Below are 23865 nucleotides of genomic sequence, written 5' to 3' on the forward strand. Positions count from 1 at the left end.
AAGTAAAAGCCTGTGAGTTTACGGTAACGTCTCCTCGATGAGAAGATGAGGCTCCAGTCTCTCAATGATGCTGAAAAAGATTTCTTTGTCTCCAGCAGTTTTCAGATGACCATCGTGGAGTTCCTTCATCTTCTCCACCGAGGTTGGGAGAGCGCTGATTTTATCATAACTGTCCTGTTGAATAACTCCCTTGGTGAGGAGCTCATCCAAAATTGGTTCAACGTTGCTCACACCATGGATCAGCTCAGCTCTATTTTTTTCCAAGTGCTCCTCTACCGGAATACAACAGAAATGAATAAGTAGAAATAATAATAATAATAAATTATACATATAAATAAAAAATTGAAAGGAAAGAAAGAAAAGATAATAGATTTTAAAAAATAGACTTTAGATATAAATTTAAAAACAACAAATAATAAATAATACTATAATGCATGGTGAAGGTAACTGGAGACCATGCAGTACAATGTTGAAGGTACGACATAACTGTGTTCACGTTGTCTGAAATAAGAAGTGTTTTCATATATTGTTGGGTTTCTTTTAAGAACAATTTTCAGCAGGGCTTGACTTTAGTACATTTGCTCTTATAAATAAGGAATATAGTAAACATAAAACAAATTCATCAAGGATATGGTGAGAGCAGCTCCTACTAACAACACTCAAGTATGTAAAAGCTAAAAAGAAATGAATAATTTAACTTAATTTAAATTTTGAAGTATGATTTTGAATCCAGCCCTCAGTGAGTTGATTGAGTTGTGAGTTGATTTTGGTTTCCATTGACTTTTTTCTCAACAAATTATACAACATACATCAGCAAAGATTTTCAAGTTGAATAATTCATTCATCAAGATCTGATGTGTGATTTAAGGGTTCCCTTAATTTTTCAAACAGTGTATTATTTGCAAGCAGTCTTGAGGAATAAATGTCCCGCAGTGTGATAGGTCAGACTTTTCTGTTCAGAGTATGCAAAAACTTTACCTAGTTTGAGTGTGTCACCGTCGCAGCCAGTCTCCTTCAGTACATCCACAACCACTGTCAATGCATCAGTCTCAGTGAAGCTTGAATCCAGGAGGTCTACGATCTCTGAGTCGTCTAAATGTCCACCTTGCAGCTTTAACACTTTACAGTTAATTCTCGTGGAGAAGCCGGCTCTCATCAGGACTCCTCTTGGAGAGAAAATTGGCCCAGACAACTTGACATGGGATGATGTGACCTCAGACACTTGTTCCACAATGTCTCCACATGTATCTATGTGGACGACTGCAAACTTATCTAAAACTGTAGGGTTGTCTTCTGCACAAAACACATGTGTATAAAGGTTTTTAAAGACATACATAAAACATTACTGAGGTTGTTACATCTTGTTTTTATCATATGATGTTGCTTACCTGTGCAGATCCAGTGTGGCAAATGTGCTTCATCTAACTTTCCAGAAATGACTGTAATGTCCAGTAGAGGACCTGCATCGAAGTACTGCATGGTTTTCAATCTGTCCAAGTGCCCCTCCCAAGAGCAAAACTGGTACTTGAAGCTGACCTTTTCCTTACAAACCCAGCGCAAGCCAGACACACTGCATTCAAAGGCACCTGCTTCAGACTGCAGGCTAATTCATGAAAGGGAAAACAAGTATCGTAAGTTTGGGTCTCCTTTGGGCTAGAATATTGTTAGATCAGAAATATTGTTAATGTAAACAGAAAACAAAATCTGCCTTGTTTTAATTTGCTGTGAAATGTAACAATACCACGATAATTGTAATTATGTATTGGCATCAATGTTAAAACACCGAAAAAGATCGTAGTTTTCCTTCTGTGAAAATGTGTTTGCTGTGCCAAAGTATTTGAAGACATTTTTTTACCTGTAAATTGGAGCATCGTCTGCATCCACACAGTTCACTTCAGGCTCAAGTTTAATCCAGTCATGCTCAGGGAACAGATCACTTCCGGTTGCCCCCACACTCAAAAGAGGATCATTGTGTGACATCTGAAACAGGTTAAAGTAATAACTTACTGTAGATTCACAGTATATTTGAAACAGTAGTACAGCTGATACTTTTGTTGTGGTGAGATGAAAAGAGTCTTGTAAGGTTCTGTATGTGACATTCAGAGCATTAATGTAGATGCAATCAACTATTTGCTGTGTAAAGATATTTCAGAGTAATGACGTCCTGAGCAAAGAATGAAGTCACGCTCACTCAGTGTGCTGTTATTCGAGCTTCTCTGTACTTTGTTCTGGTCGACGGTCCTGTTGTGAGTGCTGTTAAATGCATGTTGGGCCCTGTGTGTTTATCCTGCTAGCTAGCTAATCTGCCACTGCACAACACTCATAGAGCATTTACCACTGACAATGCCATCCTGACCCAAGCTGGTGGGACGCTGTAGTCGCCAAAGCGTAATGCCCACCCTCTCAAACATTGAATTTCCCCTCAGGGGATTAATAAAGTGAATAAACGTATAAACTTAAAAAACTTAACTCTGGTACCCTCCCAACCTCATGTTAACACAGGTGGCTCTGTCAGCACTGTTGCTGTTGTTAGCACAGCTGTGTGAAGACAGACCCTGAATCACAGATATGCTCTTTGTGTCACATATGACTCTAAAACTACAGGAGGTAACTTTAACGCTGTAGCCGCCTTCTCGTCTACTTTCCAGGCGAGGCGGCGCAGTTCATCTCGAATGAGCCTATTAACAAAGTAGCGGAGTGACAGAGTGATACATCCTGTCAGCCATGGGATTTCCTATCTGTGCAGCCGAGCACCGCAGCACCTCCACGGACTATTACATCCAGATGGCCCAGGTGTTCCCTCCGCAGGCTCCACTTCACTCAGCTGCCAGACAAACTGCTTCTTCCCACTTTAATCTGAATAACAAACGGTGCTAGCTGGTAGTCTAGCAGAGGCTAACTGGCTGTGCTTCCCTCCGGTCATGCTGCGGCTAATGCTCCCCTAGCCTCACAGCTAGCCCCGGTTTGTTATTCAGGTTAAAGTGGGAAAAAGCAGCAGGTCTGTGGGGCAGCTGAGTGAAGTGGAGCCTGAAGAGGAAGCACTGGTTAGCCCCAGTTTCACTACAGGCAGATTCACTCGCTACAGGGACAAGGAAATAAAACCTGAACAGCCAATCAGAGTGATCTCTCTCACCGACAAGCTCCACCGCCGATTCAACATGCTCAATCGGCCGAAAATTTGGAATGAATGAGGAACTAATTATTACCTAATCATTACCTACCCTTTTTGTCTACCCTAAAGACATCAAAATGAGTAGATAATGATTCAGTACTCATTACCTACTCATTTTGATGTCTCACTTTACTTTAGGGTACACAAAAAGGGTAGATAATGATTAAGTAATAGTTAGTTCCTCATTAGTTCCTCAGTAACTACTCCTCTGAAATTTGATCAGGTTACTGAAGAACTGACCATTAACTAATAGTTAGTTCATCATTCATTCCAAATTTGTTTCATAGTAACTACTTTAAATTTTGTGCACCTCAAACGACTGTACTGTGAAGAACGGTGTGATCAGTATATAGTACTTTACACGCAGCCCCCATGATAAATTCTTTAAGCTTATCCTACCTAAAATGTGACACACTATCATATTTATTTCTAAGGCATCATCGTACAGAATAACATGGATGGTCATATTAATGTGTATGTGGTCTGAAAATAATGAATAAAACTCTTCTCACGAATCCTGTTGTCTGCGATTTTATTTGTTAAGGAACTAATTGTAAAGATGATGATGAAGTAATGAAAGACTACTTATTATGTGTCACTTTACTTTAGGACATAAAAAGGTTAACTAATGGACGGGTTATTGAGTAATGATTCTGTACTGATGAAGTAAGTAGTTCACTAATCATTAAGTTGTGATTAACCCCTCTGTGAAATTTGATCATGAGTTAATGAAGAACTGACCATTAACTAACAGTTAGTTCCTCATTAGTTCCTCAGTAACTACTCTGAAATTTGATCAGGGCTTACTGAAGAACTGACCATTAACTAATAGTTAGTTCCTCATTAACTACTCCTCTGAAATTTGATCAGGGCTTACTGAAGAACTGACCATTAACTAATAGTTAGTTCCTCATTAGTTCATCAATAGTTCCTCAGTAACTACTCTAATTTTATGTAGCTTAGTTCCTCAGTAACTACTCATTCCTTCCTCATTAATTCCTCACTCGTTCCTCAGTAACTACTCTAATTTTGTGTAGCTTACTTCCTCAGTAACTACTCATTAGTTACTCATTAGTCCCTCAATCGTTCCTCATTAGTTTCTCAGTAACTACTCTAATTTTGTGTACCTTATTGTTAAGTGTTACCCCTGTTTTCATAAACATATTTTAGTGTACTGTTTAGCTGTAAAATAAAAAAGTTTATGACCTGACCACCATGGTAGAAATAGTCAACTGCAGTCACAAGCACCGCCCACTAGGCGGACCAGCTCTCTCATTTTACAGCTAAACAGTACATTCAAATATGTTCCTGAAAACATTTGAGGTGAAAAACAGACAATGCAGAACAGAGTTTTAATATTGTATTTAAATATTGATATTTGAACTGTTGACTCTTGATTGTAATCATCAATCCATGCATGTCAAAATTAAAATAAAAGTAGATGCAAAGCACAAACAACCTGCTGCAGAGGGCAAAAAGGATGCTTTAGACAGCTGAGGATCTACTCACATGGACTGGTTCTGGGTCAGTAACCCCACGCTGTGCATCAAGTCTGAAATAATAAAGGATAATTGATTATGTTTACTGATGGCCCTTGCAGCCTGTTTCTCCAGTTGGCTTAAGGAAACATACATTTTATTTATTAATTTACTCATTTTAAGTATAGAGATTAGCGTCACTGATCAAGGCAGAGACGGCAGTGCTACACATCTGAAAAAAATCTATGTACACAAAGTATCAATTGCAAATAAAGAAAGCCCAAAGTAAAAGCCTGTGAGTTTACGGTAACGTCTCCTCGATGAGAAGATGAGGCTCCAGTCTCTCAATGATGCTGAAAAAGATTTCTTTGTCTCCAGCAGTTTTCAGATGACCATCGTGGAGTTCCTTCATCTTCTCCGCCGAGGTTGGGAGAGCACTGATTTTATCATAACTGTCTTGCTGAATAACTCCCTTGGTGAGGAGCTCATCCAAAATTGGTTCAACGTTGCTCACACCATGGATCAGCTCAGCTCTGCTTTTTCTCAAGCGCTCCTCTACGGGAATACAACAGAAATGAATAAGTAGAAATAATAATAAATAAACTATACATATAAATAAAAAATCAAAAGGAGAGAAAGAAAAGATAATAGATTTAAAAAAAATAGACTTTAGACATAAATTCAAAAACAACAAATAATAAACTAGAAAAGCACTCAGAGAGTGAAGACCTCCGCCATGTTTTTTTTTTGTATTCTTCCCTTTCTTTTTTCTTTTTTTTAGAATTACAACAATATTTAGCAAGTAGAACAAGACGTGCTTTCCGGCCACTAGATGGCGCCATTTTCACCGTCTTTAGAAATTGGAATTGCTGCTGAGGCTGTCAGACGATAGACTTTATTTATTATTTTATCCACTGTGCTTCAACCGATCACCAACAAAATTTTATCATCTGTTCCTTGTCCCATTATCCATCTTTCCTGAAAATTTCATCAAAATATGTTCATAACTTTTTGAGTTATTTTGCAGACAAAGAGACCAACGCTGGCGAAAACATAACCTCCTTGGTGGAGGTAATAATACTATAATGCATGGTGAAGGTAACTGGAGACCATGCAGTACAGTGTTGAAGGTACGACATAACTGCGTTCACGTTGTCTGAAATAAGAAGTATTTTCATATATTGTTGGGTTTCTTTTAAGAACAATTTTCAGCAGGGCTTGACTTTAGTACATTTGCTCTTATAAATAAGGAATATGGTAAACATAAAACAAATTCATCAAGGATATGGTGAGAGCAGCTCCTACTAACAACACTCAAGTATGTAAAAGCTCAAAAGAAATGAATACTTTAACTTGGTTGAAGTGTGATTTTGAATCCAGCCCTCAGTGAGTTGATGATTTTGGTTTCCATTGACTTTTTTCTCAACAAATTATACAACGTACATCAGCAAAGATTTTCAAGTTGAATAATTCATTCATCAAGATCTGATGTGTGATTTAAGGGTTCCCTTAATTTTTCAAACAGTGTATTATTTGCAAGCAGTCTTGAGGAATAAATGTCCCGCAGTGTGATAGGTCAGACTTTTCTGTTCAGAGTATACAAAAACTTTACCTAGTTTGAGTGTGTCGTAGTCAATCTCCTTCAGTACATCCACAGCCACTGACACTGCATCAGCCTCAGTGAAGCTTGAAAACAGATGGTCTATCATCTCTGAGGCGTCTCCAGGTTTTGCTGCCAGCTTCAACAAAGCAACCACCGGCACACCTATGCGTCTGTCCAGCTCGAGGCAGAACATAGCTGCATCCCTGTATTTGAGGTGCATCAGTGTGTCCTGCACAATAGTTTTTGGGGGTTTGGACTCCATTTTTCTCACAGATTCAAGCAACCCAGATAGCTATGACTCGTGCTTGTCAAGAGTCGGTAGGTGTTTCTCATTAGGCTCGTCCGAGATGATCCAAGCCTGCGCAGATTCGATCACTGGCAATCTCCGCACAGTGCCTGCCGGTTTTGTGTCCGACTTCATCCCGACTTCCTCTGACGTATCATAAAAGTGGACGGCGATAAAATCGCAAGAGCGAGGCGGTGTTCTGAAAGTTTGGCTACCCACTCAGGATGAGCTACTCTGATGAACCAAGCCTCTCACTCGTAATGACCTACCCAAGCAAAAAACATTGTTTAGTAGCTACTCAGGTCAGATATGTGTGAGAAGCAGACATACAGCCTCTATAAATGTAGTAGAGTAGCTCATTCTGTCAGGTAAGTCTGTGGATATTCTCATTTATCCAGGTCAATTCCATTCTGGCAACAATTAAATCGTAGGCAACTGGACTTTGATTTTGTCTAGAAGACGTTTCGCCTCTTATCCAAGCGGCTTCATCAGTTCTCAACGCATCAGTCTGACTAGTCCTCACTAGTCTGACAAACAGTGGAGTAAGACTCAGGTTTTTAACCTCTGTGGAGGTGTACACCCACCACCCTCATAAGACAATACTTCGTTAGTGGAGTTTCACTGGACCATAGTTTGGGTCAGGTGAGTCACACTAGTGAACGACGGTCGTTAGGAGTGAGTGGGGCCACTGGTGAGCAACAGTCGTTAGGCATGATGTGGACGGATCAGGCATGTTTTTAATACTGTAATAAAAAAACTGGATACAGAGACAGCCACACGTTTTCTTTGTTTTCAAGGGTTAATGTGAAACAGTGGAAAACACGGACTTATATGTAAAACTTAGAAACAGACTATTGTGGAATTTGACAAAATGTAGATAAAAAACACCAGTGTTTTCCCTTCATTTAAGTGTTTATTTTCACAGTGTTTGTTGCCATCTACTTCTGTCCTCTGTTTGACTGAGGTCAGCTCCTACACACACACACACACACACACACACACACACACACTGGGTGTACAGACTTACAGCAGTGTGCTCTGCCTGTCTGTCTGTCTCTGTCACTTTGGATGGTTTAGCTGGACCTCAGTGTTTTTCTCAGTCAGCCATGCTGGATCAAATCCTCTGGGTACAGTTGGCCAGAAAAATAAATCTGGACCACAATGATTCAATCTCATGTTTTGGTATTCAGAATCAGATAATGCATCTCACTGTTGTAGGCTACTACTTTTTCAAAGCAATTTTGATTGGATCAACGTGATCCAGATACAAACTTTTCAAGATTACCAAATCAGGACAAACAGTACTCTGATAAAAAAAAACAAACATTTATCACAATGCTGGCTTTGTTAAGAACGGGTAAGATAACCAGTGTGGGGTCACTTTTAATATAAAGTGATCAATTAAAGTTTAAATTAAATCAATTATCTTGAAGACTTTCATTAAAATAAATGCCAATTACGTCACTATCACCCAATGAGGTAACAAAGTAATAACTGAGCCTGTGAAAACTGATGGAAGCCTGTGTATTGTATTATATTCAAACTAGGAACCCCTTTGGCGTGATGCGACAATGCTAACCACTGCCCCACCGTGCCGCCAGAAAAAGATTTAATATTTCCCAATACATAGTGTGTCAAAGGCAGTCTGCCAAAAATACCTGATGTCCCACTGTCACATCAACTGAGACAGATGAAAACTCATTGACACTTAACAGAGGCAGCAATGACTATAATCAATCAATCAATCAATCAATCAATCAATCAATCAGTCAGTTCCAAATCTCAGCGAATGGCATTTTGTTTTAGCTCCAAAGAAATGTGAAGTGATCACATTAAGATCTGCTGTGCTCCAAACACATGTTCCTTTTTACTTTACAGGTTAAATTGTTTTAAAAATATATAAATATGTACATAACCTTGTCTGAAATTACCACATGAGAAGTTAATTCAGAATTTATTATGGTTAACACAACATAAGGGCACAAATTCAGAGAAAAAAGTGGCTCTTTTTAGCTCCTCTTTTAAAAACGCTTTTTTTTTTCAACATCGCCTGATACTACGTCATGAGAGGGACTCTGCGTCCTTGACCCTGCCTCTGTCCAGTGCGCAGTAGTAGGTGGTATTGTGCCTGAGCGGTAGTAAACTTGTGAGTTAGTATTTTTTCGGTTGTTAACAGTGCATTTGACCATTTGTGATTATGCCGAATTATTGTGTTTGTGCAGGTTGCACAAACTAAAGTCTGTCAGGACATGGAGTCCACCGTTTTCTGGACAGAAAAAGGAGTGGAGTTAGTTTTCGTGTCTGGGTGTGTTTTGTGCAGGTGAAGAGGCGCGATTTCACGGCTTCATCTGTGGCCAAAAATGCGGTCGTGTGCATTAATTTTGGACAGGAGGATTATGTTCCTGGCGGAGCCCGCCCGCCCTCGCACATACCAGTGAAGCTCAGGTCTCCCTCTCCGCGGTCTGGGGCTCTCAGCGGAGACGGAGACCTGAGCCTCAGGGGTAGGCCTATGTGCGAGGGCGGGCGGGCTCCGCCAAGAACATAATCCTCCTGTCCAAAATGAGCGCCGCGGCACCGGAGCTGTTTGTGGCTCGGGTTGACACGAGCCTCAGGGGTATGTGCGAGGGCGGGCGGGCTCCAGGGAGAGGGAGGTCTCCGTGTTTGAGAGGGGAGCGGGCGCGTGAGGGTTGATGGGCAGTGTGAGGCATGTTATGTCTGGTCTGGTCAGATTCTCCACCAGAGCCCAGAAGGCATCCAACTCCCTGCAGCACATACTCTCCACAGCTGAGGACATGGGCTGTCAGTTCCCACACAAGCGCCTATTATACAAAAAATTATCAGGAAATCTTCTTACCTCTCTCTCGCTCTCCCTCTCCCCCCTGCGGACATCAATACACCGTAATGCGGAGTTATAACACGCATAGCAAGATACGTCTGATACAAGCTGATATTTGCGCATTAGTTTCTGTTATGGGTAAGTAGCATTAGTTATCTAATACTGGCAGAACTATTGGTAGCTTTGTTATAACCTAATACGTGATGGCAAACTTAATGTTGTGATGTGAACACAGCCTTAGACATGGTTAGCTGTCGTTGGCTAATGCTGGTCGCTCACCAAGACACCTGCCCAGTTCTCCACTGGTTCTCCTCGCACCACAGCTCTATTTCTCTCCTGTGGCCGTTATTTCTCCTAACCCTGATCTGTTCCTGGTCTCTTGGACGCCTAGCAGGCTCATAATTATAAGCCTGTGGGCCATCATATGCATATGAATGTACATTTTCAACCTCTTCAGTCTCAAAACTAGTACTGGGATCCATGTTTATTAATAGGTTCGTTCGAGATGAGCCAGGCCTGCGCAGATTCGATCACCGGCGATCGGCGCACAGTTTTTAGAGCCAGGCGCTGCAGTTGCTCTCCACCGACTGCACCGCCTGGCTCTCACCTGATCTAACAGCTGATTGGTTCAGATGTCAACTCAACAAGATGGCGTTTTAGATACAGAGTCTACTGTATATTAACACTGGACTTTTTAAGTATTTAGCAACACAGAGACTTGTGGTCAGTGGGATGTGAAGATTCTTAAAATAACATCAGATATGAAGCCCTGACTGTATCTGACTGAGCCTTAATGAAAGCTGTTGTCTTGTATTTTTTTTCTTCTGAAAATATTAACCTTATAGTCAAACACAGTTTATTTAGCCTGTGTAGTTGAGGGGACAGGTCAAACTGATATGATGCTGATTTACAGGAGAGTTCATGTCAAATGGAGGATAAACCAACATAAACTACATATCACCTGTAAAGCATTTTAATAAATGAATCTATCATAATTAAAACAACTGGAGACTGAAAACAAACTGATATATGGGTCTGATCACTTTTTTAATGAATTGACATCATGCCAGACAGGATGTTGGTGTGTCTGTGACTTCCTGTACGGACTGAAGGCTGCTGGAAACTGTCGGGAAATTGAAACTGCGGCCGCCTGCCCTCGTCTACTTTCCAGGCGAGGCACAGTTTATCTCGAATGAGCCTATTAATGTTACACTCAATTGAACTAACTAACTTCCGGGTAGTGGGTTTTAATATGAGGAAGCAAAATTCTCTCACAAAAATGACCCCAAATGCTACTGTAGTGCGTATATGTTTTTTTGTTTTGTTTTTTTTTAAATCAAGTTTCTACATCATTTTCCTTCACATTTATTCACCATGGTCTCCAACCTGCAAGTTGGGCTTTAAATAAGGATAAGGATATTTGAGCAAGAGGGTCAAAGTTCAAAGTGCAATGCTGAAAAAGTAGTATGCCCCACCTGTATGCATCCTCCATGCAACAGTATGTACGTTGGGTACGTCCCATGTCCCTTAAAATTACTGCTAACCACCTAACCTAGCCACCTTACCTAACTGTTTAGTCTCTCCCACTTAGGAAAACATGCAAGGAGTCAGGAGTTAGGAGTGAGGAGCGAGGATTGCTGATTAAGGCCCAATCCCAAACCGGCCCCTATCCCCTCACCCTATTCACTCCCCCTCCGTTTGCGTGGTCACACGGCGCTTCGCCATATTAAGGGCCGTCCCAAACCAATTACCGCTGAGTGCCAGTGGACTGCTCAGCCCTTAGATAGCGAGTGTGCATCAGTGCAGACTTCTGATGAGCCCAGCAGGAAGCGCAACATCACAATGGAGGAAACAACGTACAAATGTAAGAGTTCCGTCTTTCTACTTTGTAAAATATTTTAGATCAAACACACACATTTGTTTTCCTCACCCTGACTTTACAGTCTCAAACAAACTCACAGAATGTTTGGTGTCAAAAGATGAAAACCTCCATGTCCATATGCTTAAATAAACTATTTAAAACTGTCTAAAAAATTCCTCATCCCATTCTCATGATTTAAAAAAAAAAAAATCTGTGTTCACAGGGACAGAAGAAAAAACAAAGCAGTTAATCGATCTACAGATTAAAAATGAGAGTCTCTTCACTAAAAAGAGGAATGGGATGGAGGTAAGATTGCCCAGATGAATTAATTTGTGAATGTGTAAACTGTGTCTAGAAAATATGAACAAGTTAATTACTTTGATTACACTGCACTGTATCTCTTTTCTGACTTATCCAAGTTTATTTTTAATGTATCTCAGTTTAATTAATATTTAAATGTTTTTTTATATAGCCATGTTGCTCTATTTTGCTTTCACAAAGCGTCTGTCGGTATCCATGGTTACATCTGCTTCCTTCTTCCGGTAGAGTGGCGAGGGCGTCCCATCATCTGTTTGGCTTCTCTTTCATACACTTCCCCTTAATCAAGAGTGCCCTCCACAGCTGCGAGTGTATCTTGATTTGGAGTGACACTCGGTAGTGAAGTGGTAGTGGGTAGGGAGTGGTTTGGGATTGAGCCCAAGAGACATGAGACGGCTTTAAAGATGGCGGACCTCGAACGACTTCCGGTTCAAGTAAGGAGTTAGCTGTATAAAATGAAGGGACTTGGGACGTATCCCTTGTCGTCAATTGCAACTGCAGCATGCACTGAAAGGAAAGAGAAAAAGAACGTGATTAGGAAGGCAGCTGTCAACATTTTTTAACATTTTTCTCATTTTGGCAGCCATGGGAGCATCGTCTTCTTATCCCGGAACGGGTGAGTCTCTTTTGTTGTTGTTCTCTTGAGACGTTATTTGATTGATGAAACTGACTGCACTGTTTTCACTGTAGTTGTGGGTTGCACACATTAAACATCATCAAAACATCACACCTGTTCCGTCTGTTTTGTCCTGCCGCTGGTCCCTTTTACCCAGACGGCTTAGAGGCGAGACAACTCTGCCCCCCCATTCTGCAATTTTACCTTTTATAAAAAATGGCGAGGCGGAATAATGGCGTAATATGCCCGCCTTGAACAGGTAGTGTTAAAGGGGCTATTGTTTTACCTCCTAATGATATGTCAACTGTAGCACTAACATACTTGCAAAGGTGAATGTTAAGAGGCATTCTTTTATATTGTGTACTCAATTTGCTATGTGACTGCTGTGTGACTGCTGTTTACTGAGCTCACTTACTCAATAATTTTAATTAAGTTATGTAATAGATATAATTTTGAAATGGTCCATTCTGCATAATGAGTACTTTTACTTTTGGTACTTTAAAGGAGCTATATGTAAGAAATATAAAGCAAATAGTCGTAAAATCCTCCTAATATGTCACAGAGACTAAGGAATAATGTTCATATAACATACTGATCTCACTACAACAATAGTACAGCCAGAATATTCGCATTTAAAAAAAAATTTTACGGTCCGCAAATCATGTTTATTTTTTGAATTTGTGTTTTGGCCGCCGTCTACCAGTCACACAGTCAGTAGAGTCTCAGCATCAGTTACGACTGAGCTACAGCAGCACGGCAAGCAGCATTAGCAGTATCCCGGTACAATGCATTAGCAGCCGGCTCCTCCTCCGCTGTATCTCGGCAGCACCGTTAGCAGCAGAGAAGCCGGACTTACTCGAACGGTCCGCTGGAAAACCGAAGATCAAGGACGCGGCGACGCAGCCCTGCCACGGCAGCTGCCCGTGGACAAACAAATCAGTCTCCAGCGTGCCGCTGTCCAGCAACCTCGAATCTGTAGGGGAGGGGGGGGCGGACACGACTCGCGACAGTATTTTGAATTTGAGTGCAGTAACCGTTTTGGCCACATTCTTACATACAGCGCCTTTAACTATATATTGATGGTAATAATTTTGTACTTTTACTTAAGTAAGATTTTTGATGCAACTTTGTATTGTTGCAGCGTGGGTGCTATATGCAAATGAGCAGTATTTGATTTCCCTTGCATTTTGTCGGCACCCAGAGCTACCCACTCGTTTGCTGCCAAAAGTCCGCCAGGTGACACAAAATGTTTAAAATTCCCTCTGTTTTCCTTTGCTGTTCCTTCAAAGGCTGTAATTTTTTAAAGAAATGAGTCTTATTAGAAGAAATTAACAGAAGAAGTTCACCTCAGAAATGTCTAACAACAAAGTTAAAGTATTAATTTTCTTTGCGCTTTTACAGAAATATTCCCAAGCTAAAGTTTTTTTTTTTTTTTAAAGTTTAATGTTGACTCTTTTGTTGCTTGAGGGTTGTTAGTACCTTTCACTTACATTGGAGCTGCTCTCATGTAGGATACCTTATGTTTGGTGTGATATTAGTGTTTTCATTGTTGATCATATCCTTCCTGAATTTGTTTTGTGCTCATCATATTCCATATTTATAAGAGCAAAGGTACTAAAGTCAAGCCCTGCTGAAAATTGTTCTTAAAAGAAACCCAACAATATATGAAAACACTTCTTATTTCAGACAACATGAACGCAGTTATGTCGTACCCTCAACATTATACTGCATGGTCTCCAGTTACCTTCACCATGCATTATAGTATTATTATTGCCACAATATTTTTATGTATTTTTCAACATTATAAGATACAGCCTCTTTTCATTCATACAATGTTTGTAAATATAAAGGCCTGCTGCATTATCACAAAAACAGCAACAACAACAAACATACTTAAACGCAAACAAACAAACAAAAACAAACAGTTATGCTCCTGTTCAAGCCAGTAAAAATCTCCAAATGTCATGTCTCAAAATAGTACTCATAAAATGGAGTATATTAATTGTGACATATGTTAAATCCAGATGTCTAGAAAAAAAAATTGCAAAACAGAATGATTTGAAAATAAATTATAAACTTGAAAACTGCATCGTCCATGGAACCTACTCACTCACGTCACCTGTTAAATCTAAATCCTTTACAACATCTATGAAGGGTCCCCATATAAATTCAAACGAATGCTGTTTAATACGTAAGTTATTCTCTCTAATGGGAGACTTGATAACATCTGCTTTGTCCACTGAGTAATCCTTGGTCTATAAATCCCTTTCCATAATAATGCAATACATTTTTTTGCATTGAGCTAGCTGAGATCTATAATTGCTCGTTCATATACTGTAAAAGTTTAGGATCCAGAAAAATTTGTTTTGATTTGTTGTTTTTAAATTTATATCTTAAGTCTATTTTTAAAAAAAAAATCTATTATCTTTTCTCTTTCTCCTTTTGATTTTATTTATATGTTATTATTTCTACTTATTTGTTTCTGTTGTATTTTTCACCTTTTTTGGGCTCTGCTTGATATCCCCCGGCATCTTCATGTTCTGAATTCTTATTAAATTTGTTTGTTGCCTGAAAAATGTTGTAGGAAAAAAAATCTTAACACAGTTTTGTGATGCACTTCAGTACCCCATAGGTTAAGGTGCTATCTTGATTTGCAAAATGGTTTCAGTCCGACCAGGGACCTTTGTTGAAGGATCTATTATGGGAAATGAAAAGTTTTTGAATTTAACATTAGGCTAAATGTTTGTACATAGATGCAGTTTTTTAACTCCAAAATTCACAGTTTGAAAATATTAGCCTACCTTTGTTCTTTCAAAAGTATGTTTAGTATTTTGCAGTGAATCCAATAAATCAACAATGAGTTATTTATCTTTGTCTTTTTCTGCAGGGGAGATCTTTGTGAGAAAAAATAGAGCTAAGCTGATCCATGGTGTGAGCAACGTTGAACCAATTTTGGATGAGCTCCTCACCAAGGGAGTTATTCAACAGGACAGTTATGATAAAATCAGTGCTCTCCCAACCTCGGCGGAGAAGATGAAGGAACTCCTCGATGGTCATCTGAAAACTGCTGGAGACAAAGAAATCTTTTTCAGCATCATTGAGAGACTGGAGCCTCATCTTCTCACCGAGGAGACGTTACCGTAAACTCACAGGCTTTTACTTTGGGCTTTCTTTATTTGCAACTGATACTTTGTGTACATAGATTTTTTTTCAGATGTGTAGCACTGCCGTCTCTGCCTTGATCAGTGACGCTAATCTCTATACTTAAAATGAGTAAATTAATAAATAAAATGTATGTTTCCTTAAGCCAACTGGAGAAACAGACTGCAAGGGCCATCAGTAAATATAATCAATTATCCTTTATTATTTCAGACTTGATGCACAGCGTGGGATTATTGACCCAGAACCAGTCCATGTGAGTAGATCCTCAGCTGTCTAAAGCATCCTTTTTGCCCTCTGCAGCAGGTTGTTTGTGCTTTGCATCTACTTTTATTTTAATTTTGACATGCATGGATTGATGATTACAATCAAGAGTCAACAGTTAAAATATCAATATATAAATACAATATTAAGACTCTGTTTCTGCATTGCCTGTTTTTCACCTCAAATGTTTTCAGGAACATATTTGAATGTACTGGTTAGCTGTAAAATGAGAGAGCTGGTCCGCCTAGTGGGCGGTGCTTGTGACTGCAGTTGACTGTTTCCACCATAGTGGTCAGGTCATAAACTTTTTTTATTTTACAGCTAAACAGTACACTAAAATATGTTTATGAAAATAGGGAGTAACAGAATTTTGATTCAGATTTGATCAGTGCTGTCAAGTCTGACAGTTTGACTGCAGTTCATGAAGTGATTGACAAAATTGACAGCTACGTTAGAGACTCCGGGTGCCCAGTAGCTCAGTAGGTAGAGCAGGTGTCCCATGTACAAAGACAGTGTCCCTGCTGCAACCCTTTGCTGCATGTCATCCTCCCTCTCCCCTCTTCACAATTATCCTGGCCTGTCCAATACAGACAGACCTCAAAATATCTTAAAAAAAAAAAAAAGACACTCCTTGGGTCTGATTTGTAGTTTTTGGTGCACTGTGGTAGATTGTAGCAAATGCCACCAGAGGCAATGGGAGGAGGAGGGACATAATCTTTTCACAGACTATCTGTCTCTAATACTTCGTATATGTTGTGACAGTTTCAGCCAATGTGACAACAGTCTTTTCATAAAGTTACCTCCTGTAGTTTTAGAGTCGTATGTGACACTCAGAGCATATCTGTGATTCGGGGTCTTTTTTTTAAATTTTTTTAAAAAATTTATTTAATTGATTAGGACAATGCACATTAATCAACATGTCAGCAAGAAGCATCAATATAAATATGCCGGAGTTAGCACAGTTGCTAAATTGCATCTGTTGTCCTAAGGCAGGTGTCATAAAGAAAACATACAGACAATACACCATGACAAATGGATAAAACATGTAGAAATCTTACACAAAAAATAAGTCCCAATTCACATAAAGGTTAAAAGTCCATATGCAAAATAGAAAAAACGAAGAGGTTACCCATGAGAGCAGGTCTGGCTTGTTTTCAACCACTGTTTAAGGGTCTTTTTAAAGGTGGTGTAGGGCCCAACATGCATTTAACAGCACTCACAACAGGACCGTCGACCACAACAAAGTACAGAGAAGCTCGAATAACAGCACATTGAGTGAGCGTGACTTCATTCTCTGCTCAGGACGTCATTACTCTTTAAAATCTTTACACAGCAAATAGTTGATTGCCGCTACATTAATGCTCTGAATGTCACATACAGAACCTTACAAGACTCTTTTTATCTCACCACAACAAAAGTATCAGCTGTACTACTGTTTCAAATATACTGTGAATCTACAGTAAGTTATTACTTTAACCTGTTTCAGATGTCACACAATGATCCTCTTTTGAGTGTGGGGGCAACCGGAAGTGATCTGTTCCCTGAGCATGACTGGATTAAACTTGAGCCTGAAGTGAACTGTGTGGATGCAGACGATGCTCCAATTTACAGGTAAAAAAATGTCTTCAAATACTTTGGCACAGCAAACACATTTTCACAGAAGGAAAACTACGATCTTTTTCGGTGTTTTAACATTGATGCCAATACATAATTACAATTATCGTGGTATTGTTACATTTCACAGCAAATTAAAACAAGGCAGATTTTGTTTTCTGTTTACATTAACAATATTTCTGATCTAACAATATTCTAGCCCAAAGGAGACCCAAACTTACAATACTTGTTTTCCCTTTCATGAATTAGCCTGCAGTCTGAAGCAGGTGCCTTTGAATGCAGTGTGTCTGGCTTGCGCTGGGTTTGTAAGGAAAAGGTCAGCTTCAAGTACCAGTTTTGCTCTTGGGAGGGGCACGCAGACAGACTGGAAACCAAGCAGTACATCCCTGGAGGTCCCCTACTGGACATTACAGTCATTGCTGGAAAGTTAGATGAAGCACATTTGCCACACTGGATCTGCACAGGTAAGCAACATCATACGATGAAAACAAGATGTAACAACCTCAGTAATGTTTGATGTATGTCTTTAAAAACCTTTATACACATGTGTTTTGTGCAGAAGACAACCCTACAGTTTTAGACAAGTTTGCAGTCCTCCACATAGATACATGTGGAGACATTGTGGAACAAGTGTCTGAGGTCACATCATCCCATGTCAAGTTGTCTCAGCCAGCTTTCTCTCCAAGAGGAATCCTGATGAGAGCCGGCTTCTCCGTGAGAATTCACTGTAAAGTGTTAATATACAAGACCACCAAAACATCCCTCACACTGCATGTCTATGTGATCCCTTGTGATCCGGCTCTAGAAGAGGTGATTACATATCTTACTGGCACCATGTTGATTCACACTTCAAAACACAGTCAGCAATGTTGGCTGCTGTAACCTTGAAGCATCTTTGTGCTGATGATGTCTTTTTTTCCTCCCACAGAAAATACAGAACAAGGAATTATCCAGTGGATGCAGAGTGATCCAAAAGCCTTACCCAGTAAAATCCCTGAAAATGCGCGACTATTTCATCCTCACAGCTGATATGGACACTGCAGAAATTTACCCCAAGGTAAAGTTTGGACTGTATTTACTTATTGATTTAATTGTTATAAAATAAATAATAAAATGGACTAATATGAAGCTAAAGCCAGGAGATGGTTAGCTTAGCATAGCATAAAGACTGAAAACAGGAGGAAACAGCTAGCCTGGCTCTGTCCAAAGGTTACAGAATCTGCTGACCAGCACCTTCTAAAGCTAACTAACAGTCTGTATTATCTCTCGTAAAATGACAACTTGTTAAATACACTGCGTTTTATTTAAGGATGAAACTCATGGACAAACATAAGGATTAACACGGTCATGCTAGCTGCTTCCCCTTGCTTTCAGTGTTTAAGCTAAGCTAACTGTGTTCTGATTTACCAGCCAGATCAAGCACGTTTTCCAAAATGTCAACATTTTCTAAAAGATAATGTTAATCCCGGCTCTTAGGCTGGAACAATGATGGGAAATGAGACGAGTGAACAAATACTTATAAGAGCTCATTTATTTACAAAATAACAATAAGTAACCGAACGGTGAAAACGAAGAGGGAGGCTCTGTTGGTAGGTGGTGAGCTTCTATATCATGGCCAGGCCCTGATGTGGCTCATGAGGTTAATGACGACCCTCTTCTTTGACCCGCATCCTGAAACAGAAAAACAGCCAGGAATACAGGCACACTGAGCAGAGCAGAGGCGTCATCATGTCCTGTCATTGCATTGTTTTGGTAAAATACAGCTCCTGTGGCTTGCCACCTGAAGATATCAGCACATTTTTCTTCAGGCGTGTAACTTCTCACATTTTAAAAATTGACCTCAGCACAAAGTCTAACTCTGCTCCTTCCCCCTTTTATATATTTCTGTCACAGAAATTAAAGCTCATATATGAATGGTGTGACCCAAACTTCTTTGAAGTGTTCATTGTCGATCCTGACAGTAATTTCGAGCTCGGACTCAGACACGAAACAAGTGGACAAGTGTGGACCTGTGCAATGCGAAAAGGTCAGTGGTGATGAAATGATATTCTGTGATGTGTGTATTTACGGCACCTGTATATCATTCTTGTTTAGCTAAAATGGCTTAAATTAAGTGTCTTGTCTAGTGAATGTAGAACATAAAATTTACATATTGTTTATCTGGATTTTATTTCAGATGACTATCAAAACACTGGTGATGTTCAGGTGATATATGGTAAGACATAATATGTGATGAATACTCAGTAGAAATACACATGTATGAAATATAAGGAAGGCAACGAGCACTAGCCAGTCAGAAAAAGAGTAGGGTGGGTCATGCCTTTGTCATTCTTGGAAAAAAAATTGGCGTCCCAAATTAGGGCTGCAACTAACGATTATTTTCATTGGCGACTAATCTACTGATTATTTCTTCAATTAGTCGACTAATCATTTTATCAAAAAATGTGTTAAAATGTTGAAAAATGTCGGTCTGTCTCTCCCAAACCCCCAAATTATTGTCATTTAATGTCTTGTTTTGTACTCACGCCAAAGGGTTTTAGTTCAACATCATGGGAGAGTGTGTAAAGCTGCCAATATTTGAACGTAAGAAGCTGCAACAAAAGTATTTTGGAGTACTTTTATAGTACTTTTCTATGAAAAATGACTCAAACGGATTAGTCGACTACTAAAATAGTTGCCGATTATTTTAATAGTCGATTAGTCATCAATTAGTTGACTAATCATTGCAGCCCTTTCCCAAATAGCATTTTTTGGGCTTTGGTAGTAATCAACAATGAATATTTGAAAATTGGGCTGGGGTGGAGGTGGGTGGTCATAATAACAGGCTCCAAATTTGAGATGATGTCTGACAAAGGGCTGTAAAACACAAGTGCAGAAACAGTACACTAGCTCCACAAATGTAGGATTTGAGATCATAAGATTTAGCCTGTCTGTTACGCAGGTTAGACGCAGGGCTGAAGGAACATCTCCAGAGCTGTTCTCCTGGCAAATGTTCAGTGCGTCTGCCCCTTAGCACAAGCTACCACAGCAGCAGCGGCTAACATCCAATACCGAGCTGTTAAACAGTTCCAACAAACTCACACCGACACTGAAATGGCTCATCTCTGTCGTTAAAGCTGTCAATAATCGTTAACACTAGGGCCCGCACACATCCTGTGTTTCTTTGCCCCCTTGAATATAATGTCAATGGAGACACGTGGAAGGTGCACTCAAAAGGGAGAGTGATGCTGTCGCAGCACACAGGCATTCTCAAGCGTCTGTTTTTCAGGGCGTAACGGCTGCACCCTAAGATAAAAAACGTTCCACCTTTGGAACCAGCAACACACACCCCGTGATGTGATGAGGAACAACCAATCACAGCCGTTAGATAGTATCCCTTTCTTCCCTAAATATGAGTCTATGACTCATATGGAGAAGCAGTTGCTATTTTAAATTTATTTTTTATCAAGGCTACCCATATAACGGAAACAACATTTTAGGCCTCAGAAACACTTAAAAAACAATGCCTGCCGATCGACATCGTGTTTTCCAGGTGGTTAAAAACACTGCATGTACCCAAGCCCTTAGCCATGTGATGCTAACAGTTAGCCCAACTGTCTCCGGTGCAGAGCTCTTGTCATAAAGACAGAGAGGGAGCAGGGCAAGGAGGAGCTGGGTGAATTAATATGCTGTGTGTAGCTCTGCAATGAAACAACCCATTTACCCATTTGAAATAGTAAACAAACAGAAAATAGAAAATAGTGGCAGTCAATATTGATAAAGTAGTGGACCATCACAAATAAATCAATGTATGGGAAACCCTGTGATTTATTTTTATTTATAATTTTCTTTTTGTTGTTCCTCAAAAAAAAGGGGAAAAAAACACCCAAAATTGGAAACTGAATACCCACCAGATAAGTGACAATCTGAACAATCCAGTATTTAGGTCCAACCCTGTTATTTTTTTTCTTTTCCCACTTTTTTCCTCTAGACAAGGAGCTTGCCAGACTGAGGCCTAGACTTGTGAACAGGGTGTCCACAGAGCTTATCAACCAGCTGCTGGATGATCTGTTGGAGGATGGTGTCTTGAATGATGGGGAGAAAGACTCGATACTTCAGGACAACAGTACCAGTGCAAACAGGGCACGCCGCCTCATCGACATGATACGGATGAAAGGACGCAAAGCCAGCAGGAAGTTGTTAACTCACCTTCAAAGCAGAGACCCTATGCTTTGTGCTGATCTGGGGCTGCCCTCTGGCCTACCTGTGTAGTCAGGTAAGGTCTGTCTCAGCAGGGCTGGCCAATGTTCATGAGTGAGGGAGGCCTTGATCTTATTCATATGTCAGTTTAGTGCACAGTGAAATATTATTTTGAACAATTATCTGATGGCATTGATGTATATTTTGGTTTTCCTGCAGAGACTGAAGGAGAGAAACCCAAACTCAACCCTGCTGCTGATAGAAAGAAATGAAGAATGAAGACACTCCTAATTCATTCTGCACTAAAAGTCATATCAGGTGACAGACATGATCAATGGTTGAGCTGTTAATATGTTAAATCAACTCTTAAGAACTTGATCAGTGCTGCACTGATGAGTATTCTTGTATTAAGTGTACAGTGTGTAGGATTTAGGGGGATATATTGGCAGAAATGGAATCTAATTCATAGAGTATAATCACCTGAAACTAGGTTGTGTTTTCATTGCCTGAATGAGCCATTTATATCTACATACAGAGTAGGTCCTCTTCCACAGAGTCGTCCATGTTGTTCTCCAGTCGCCCAGAACAGAGAAACCAAACACCTGCTCTCGTCAGGGCCATTGTGTGTTTGCGTTGGCCACTGTAGTTCTCCTACACACAACTAAGTGGTGAACACAGTGGAGCATTAAGCAGCTTAAGAGCTTGATATTAGGAGAAGGTTAAGACTAAAACATATTTAAAAAGAGAGTATAATACTAACGCTGGATTTATTTCTTGTGTGGACTGAAACTGTGTCTGCTGATAATGTGTAAATGTAGATGATAAACAACAAATCATTCACGTGAACAAAAAGGGAGGGCACTGTTTTTTTTGGCTGGTTTTTTTTTTTTGTTAATTAAGGTCAATTTTGGATATTTACTGATGGGTCATTAAGTTTTGTCTTTACTACGTGTGGAAAAATGTCTGTGAATGAAAATATAATTCATGTTGTTTCTGGTATTTGTATGAATCTTACTTGTAAGGTGAAGGAAAATAAAGTGGCTGCTAGTCTGTGCTTAAACTCTTCTATCCTTGTGTCAACATGCTGACTGTGTTGTTGTCTCTCACTGATACAGCCCAGAGTAAGCAGATAAAAAGAAGCAGAATGGTGAAAGTTGTCATATTGAGGTGTGTTAACATTCCACCTTAAAGATTGCCGGTACTACTGGTAGCCTCTGAGCTGCACAGTGAATTGTATTATTTTTTTCAGAAGCTAACTGTTAACTAGTTAAGATGAAAAGGCAGCAAAACATATTTTAACTTTTTCGAACTGCTTAACAGGTCAAAGTTTATGAAGATGCAACGTTAGTTAAATGATGATGTGTGGTGGAACTTTTGTCTTCTTGATGCATACGCTTACATTGTTTCATTTTTCCTATGTGTTTGTAAGTGTGTGACCTTTGCATTCCCCTTTTGTAGACATCGGTCGTTACTTGACATCAAGAGATTTACATTCACTGTAATCTCATCTTCAAAGACAGTCCATTGACTGTCTAACAGATACAGCTGATTACCTAACATGTTGCAAAAGGTATGTTTCTCTGATGTAATCAAGAGAACATAATTAAATCAGGAAAGCCCAAGAAAGCTACAATTGATTTCTCATCATCTTGTCATCTGAGTGCAAGTATAAAGATGCCCTGTATTCACTGTTCTGGGCACAAACTCTGAGCTTTGAGCCTCACTTTGTGCCTTCTCTGTAGAGAATAAACTCTCATGCATGAAGCTATTCAGGCTTGTTGCTTACTCCCAAGCAAATCATCTTAAAAATGCCACAACAAATAAAACCAGGCCCATGCCCACCTCAGACTAGCCAATGTGTTGGCTTATATTAGGGGTCATCCCTATATTCCCCGGGTTCTATGTTCCCCGATTGGGGAACATAGGACCCTTTAAAAAAATAAGGGTCCTATGTTCCCCGCTTACCCCAAAAGGAAATATGTTCCCTGCTTTGTATGGGACCAGGGAACATAGAAGCCTTTTTAAGAAAAAGGCTTCTATGTTCCCCGCTGTTGCCGGGGAACATAGAAGCCTTTTGAGAAAAAGGGGTTAGGGGTTAGGACCCTTTTTAAAAAAAAAGGGTCCTATGTTCCCCGCTGTTGCCGGGGAACATAGGACCCTTTTGAGAAAAAGGGGTTAGGGGTTAGGACCCTTTTTAAAAAAAAAGGGCCTATGTTCCCCGGGTCCTTTTGGGGAAAAGCGGGGAACATAGAACCCTTATTATTAAAAAGGGTTCTATGTTCCCCGGTCCCATACAAAGCGGGGAACGTAGGACCCTTTTGGGGTCCCATACAAAGCGGGGAACATAGGACCCGGGGAACATAGAACCCAGGGAACATAGGTACGCTCCCCTTATATTAATGCTAGCTAGCTAACTAGCATTGATGACGATAACACAGGCCTGGTTCCAGAACAAACTGCATCTAAAATTAGTGGGGGT

At 40.0% G+C, this 23865-nt stretch overlaps 1 protein-coding gene and 1 long non-coding RNA gene across 2 annotated transcripts; one reads left to right on the forward strand and one right to left on the reverse strand.

The window, feature by feature from the left end:
* Window positions 1–1506: 1506 nt before the first annotated feature.
* Window positions 1507–4697, reverse strand: LOC117260821 (uncharacterized). Its single transcript, XR_013491882.1, has 3 exons — window positions 4682–4697; window positions 1856–1980; window positions 1507–1603 (listed from the first exon to the last, which is right to left on the reverse strand). It is a non-coding gene; the product is annotated as an uncharacterized LOC117260821 (long non-coding RNA).
* Window positions 4698–11739: 7042 nt separating this feature from the next.
* On the forward strand, window positions 11740–22446 carry LOC117260822 (NACHT, LRR and PYD domains-containing protein 1 homolog). The gene is made up of 12 exons (XM_078169285.1): window positions 11740–11988; window positions 12138–12170; window positions 15058–15310; window positions 15543–15585; window positions 17080–17204; window positions 17457–17671; window positions 17767–18017; window positions 18136–18264; window positions 19101–19233; window positions 19384–19422; window positions 21178–21462; window positions 21606–22446. Exons 2-11 carry the CDS (start codon window positions 12140–12142, stop codon window positions 21456–21458), a joined length of 1500 nt encoding a protein of 499 aa, XP_078025411.1. The 5' UTR covers window positions 11740–11988; window positions 12138–12139; the 3' UTR covers window positions 21459–21462; window positions 21606–22446.
* The last annotated feature ends 1419 nt before the right edge of the window (window positions 22447–23865 follow it).

Source organism: Epinephelus lanceolatus, chromosome 7 (genome assembly GCF_041903045.1).
Source record: "Epinephelus lanceolatus isolate andai-2023 chromosome 7, ASM4190304v1, whole genome shotgun sequence".
Taxonomy (NCBI): domain Eukaryota; kingdom Metazoa; phylum Chordata; class Actinopteri; order Perciformes; family Serranidae; genus Epinephelus; species Epinephelus lanceolatus.

Coding starts and splice junctions, on each gene's coding strand:
- LOC117260822 (XM_078169285.1), top strand. CDS start 12,140: ATGGGAGCATCGTCTTCTTATCCCGGAACGG. Junction 12,171..15,057: donor GTCTTCTTATCCCGGAACGG/GTGAGTCTCTTT, acceptor CTTTTTCTGCAG/GGGAGATCTTTGTGAGAAAA. Junction 15,311..15,542: donor CTCACCGAGGAGACGTTACC/GTAAACTCACAG, acceptor TTATTATTTCAG/ACTTGATGCACAGCGTGGGA.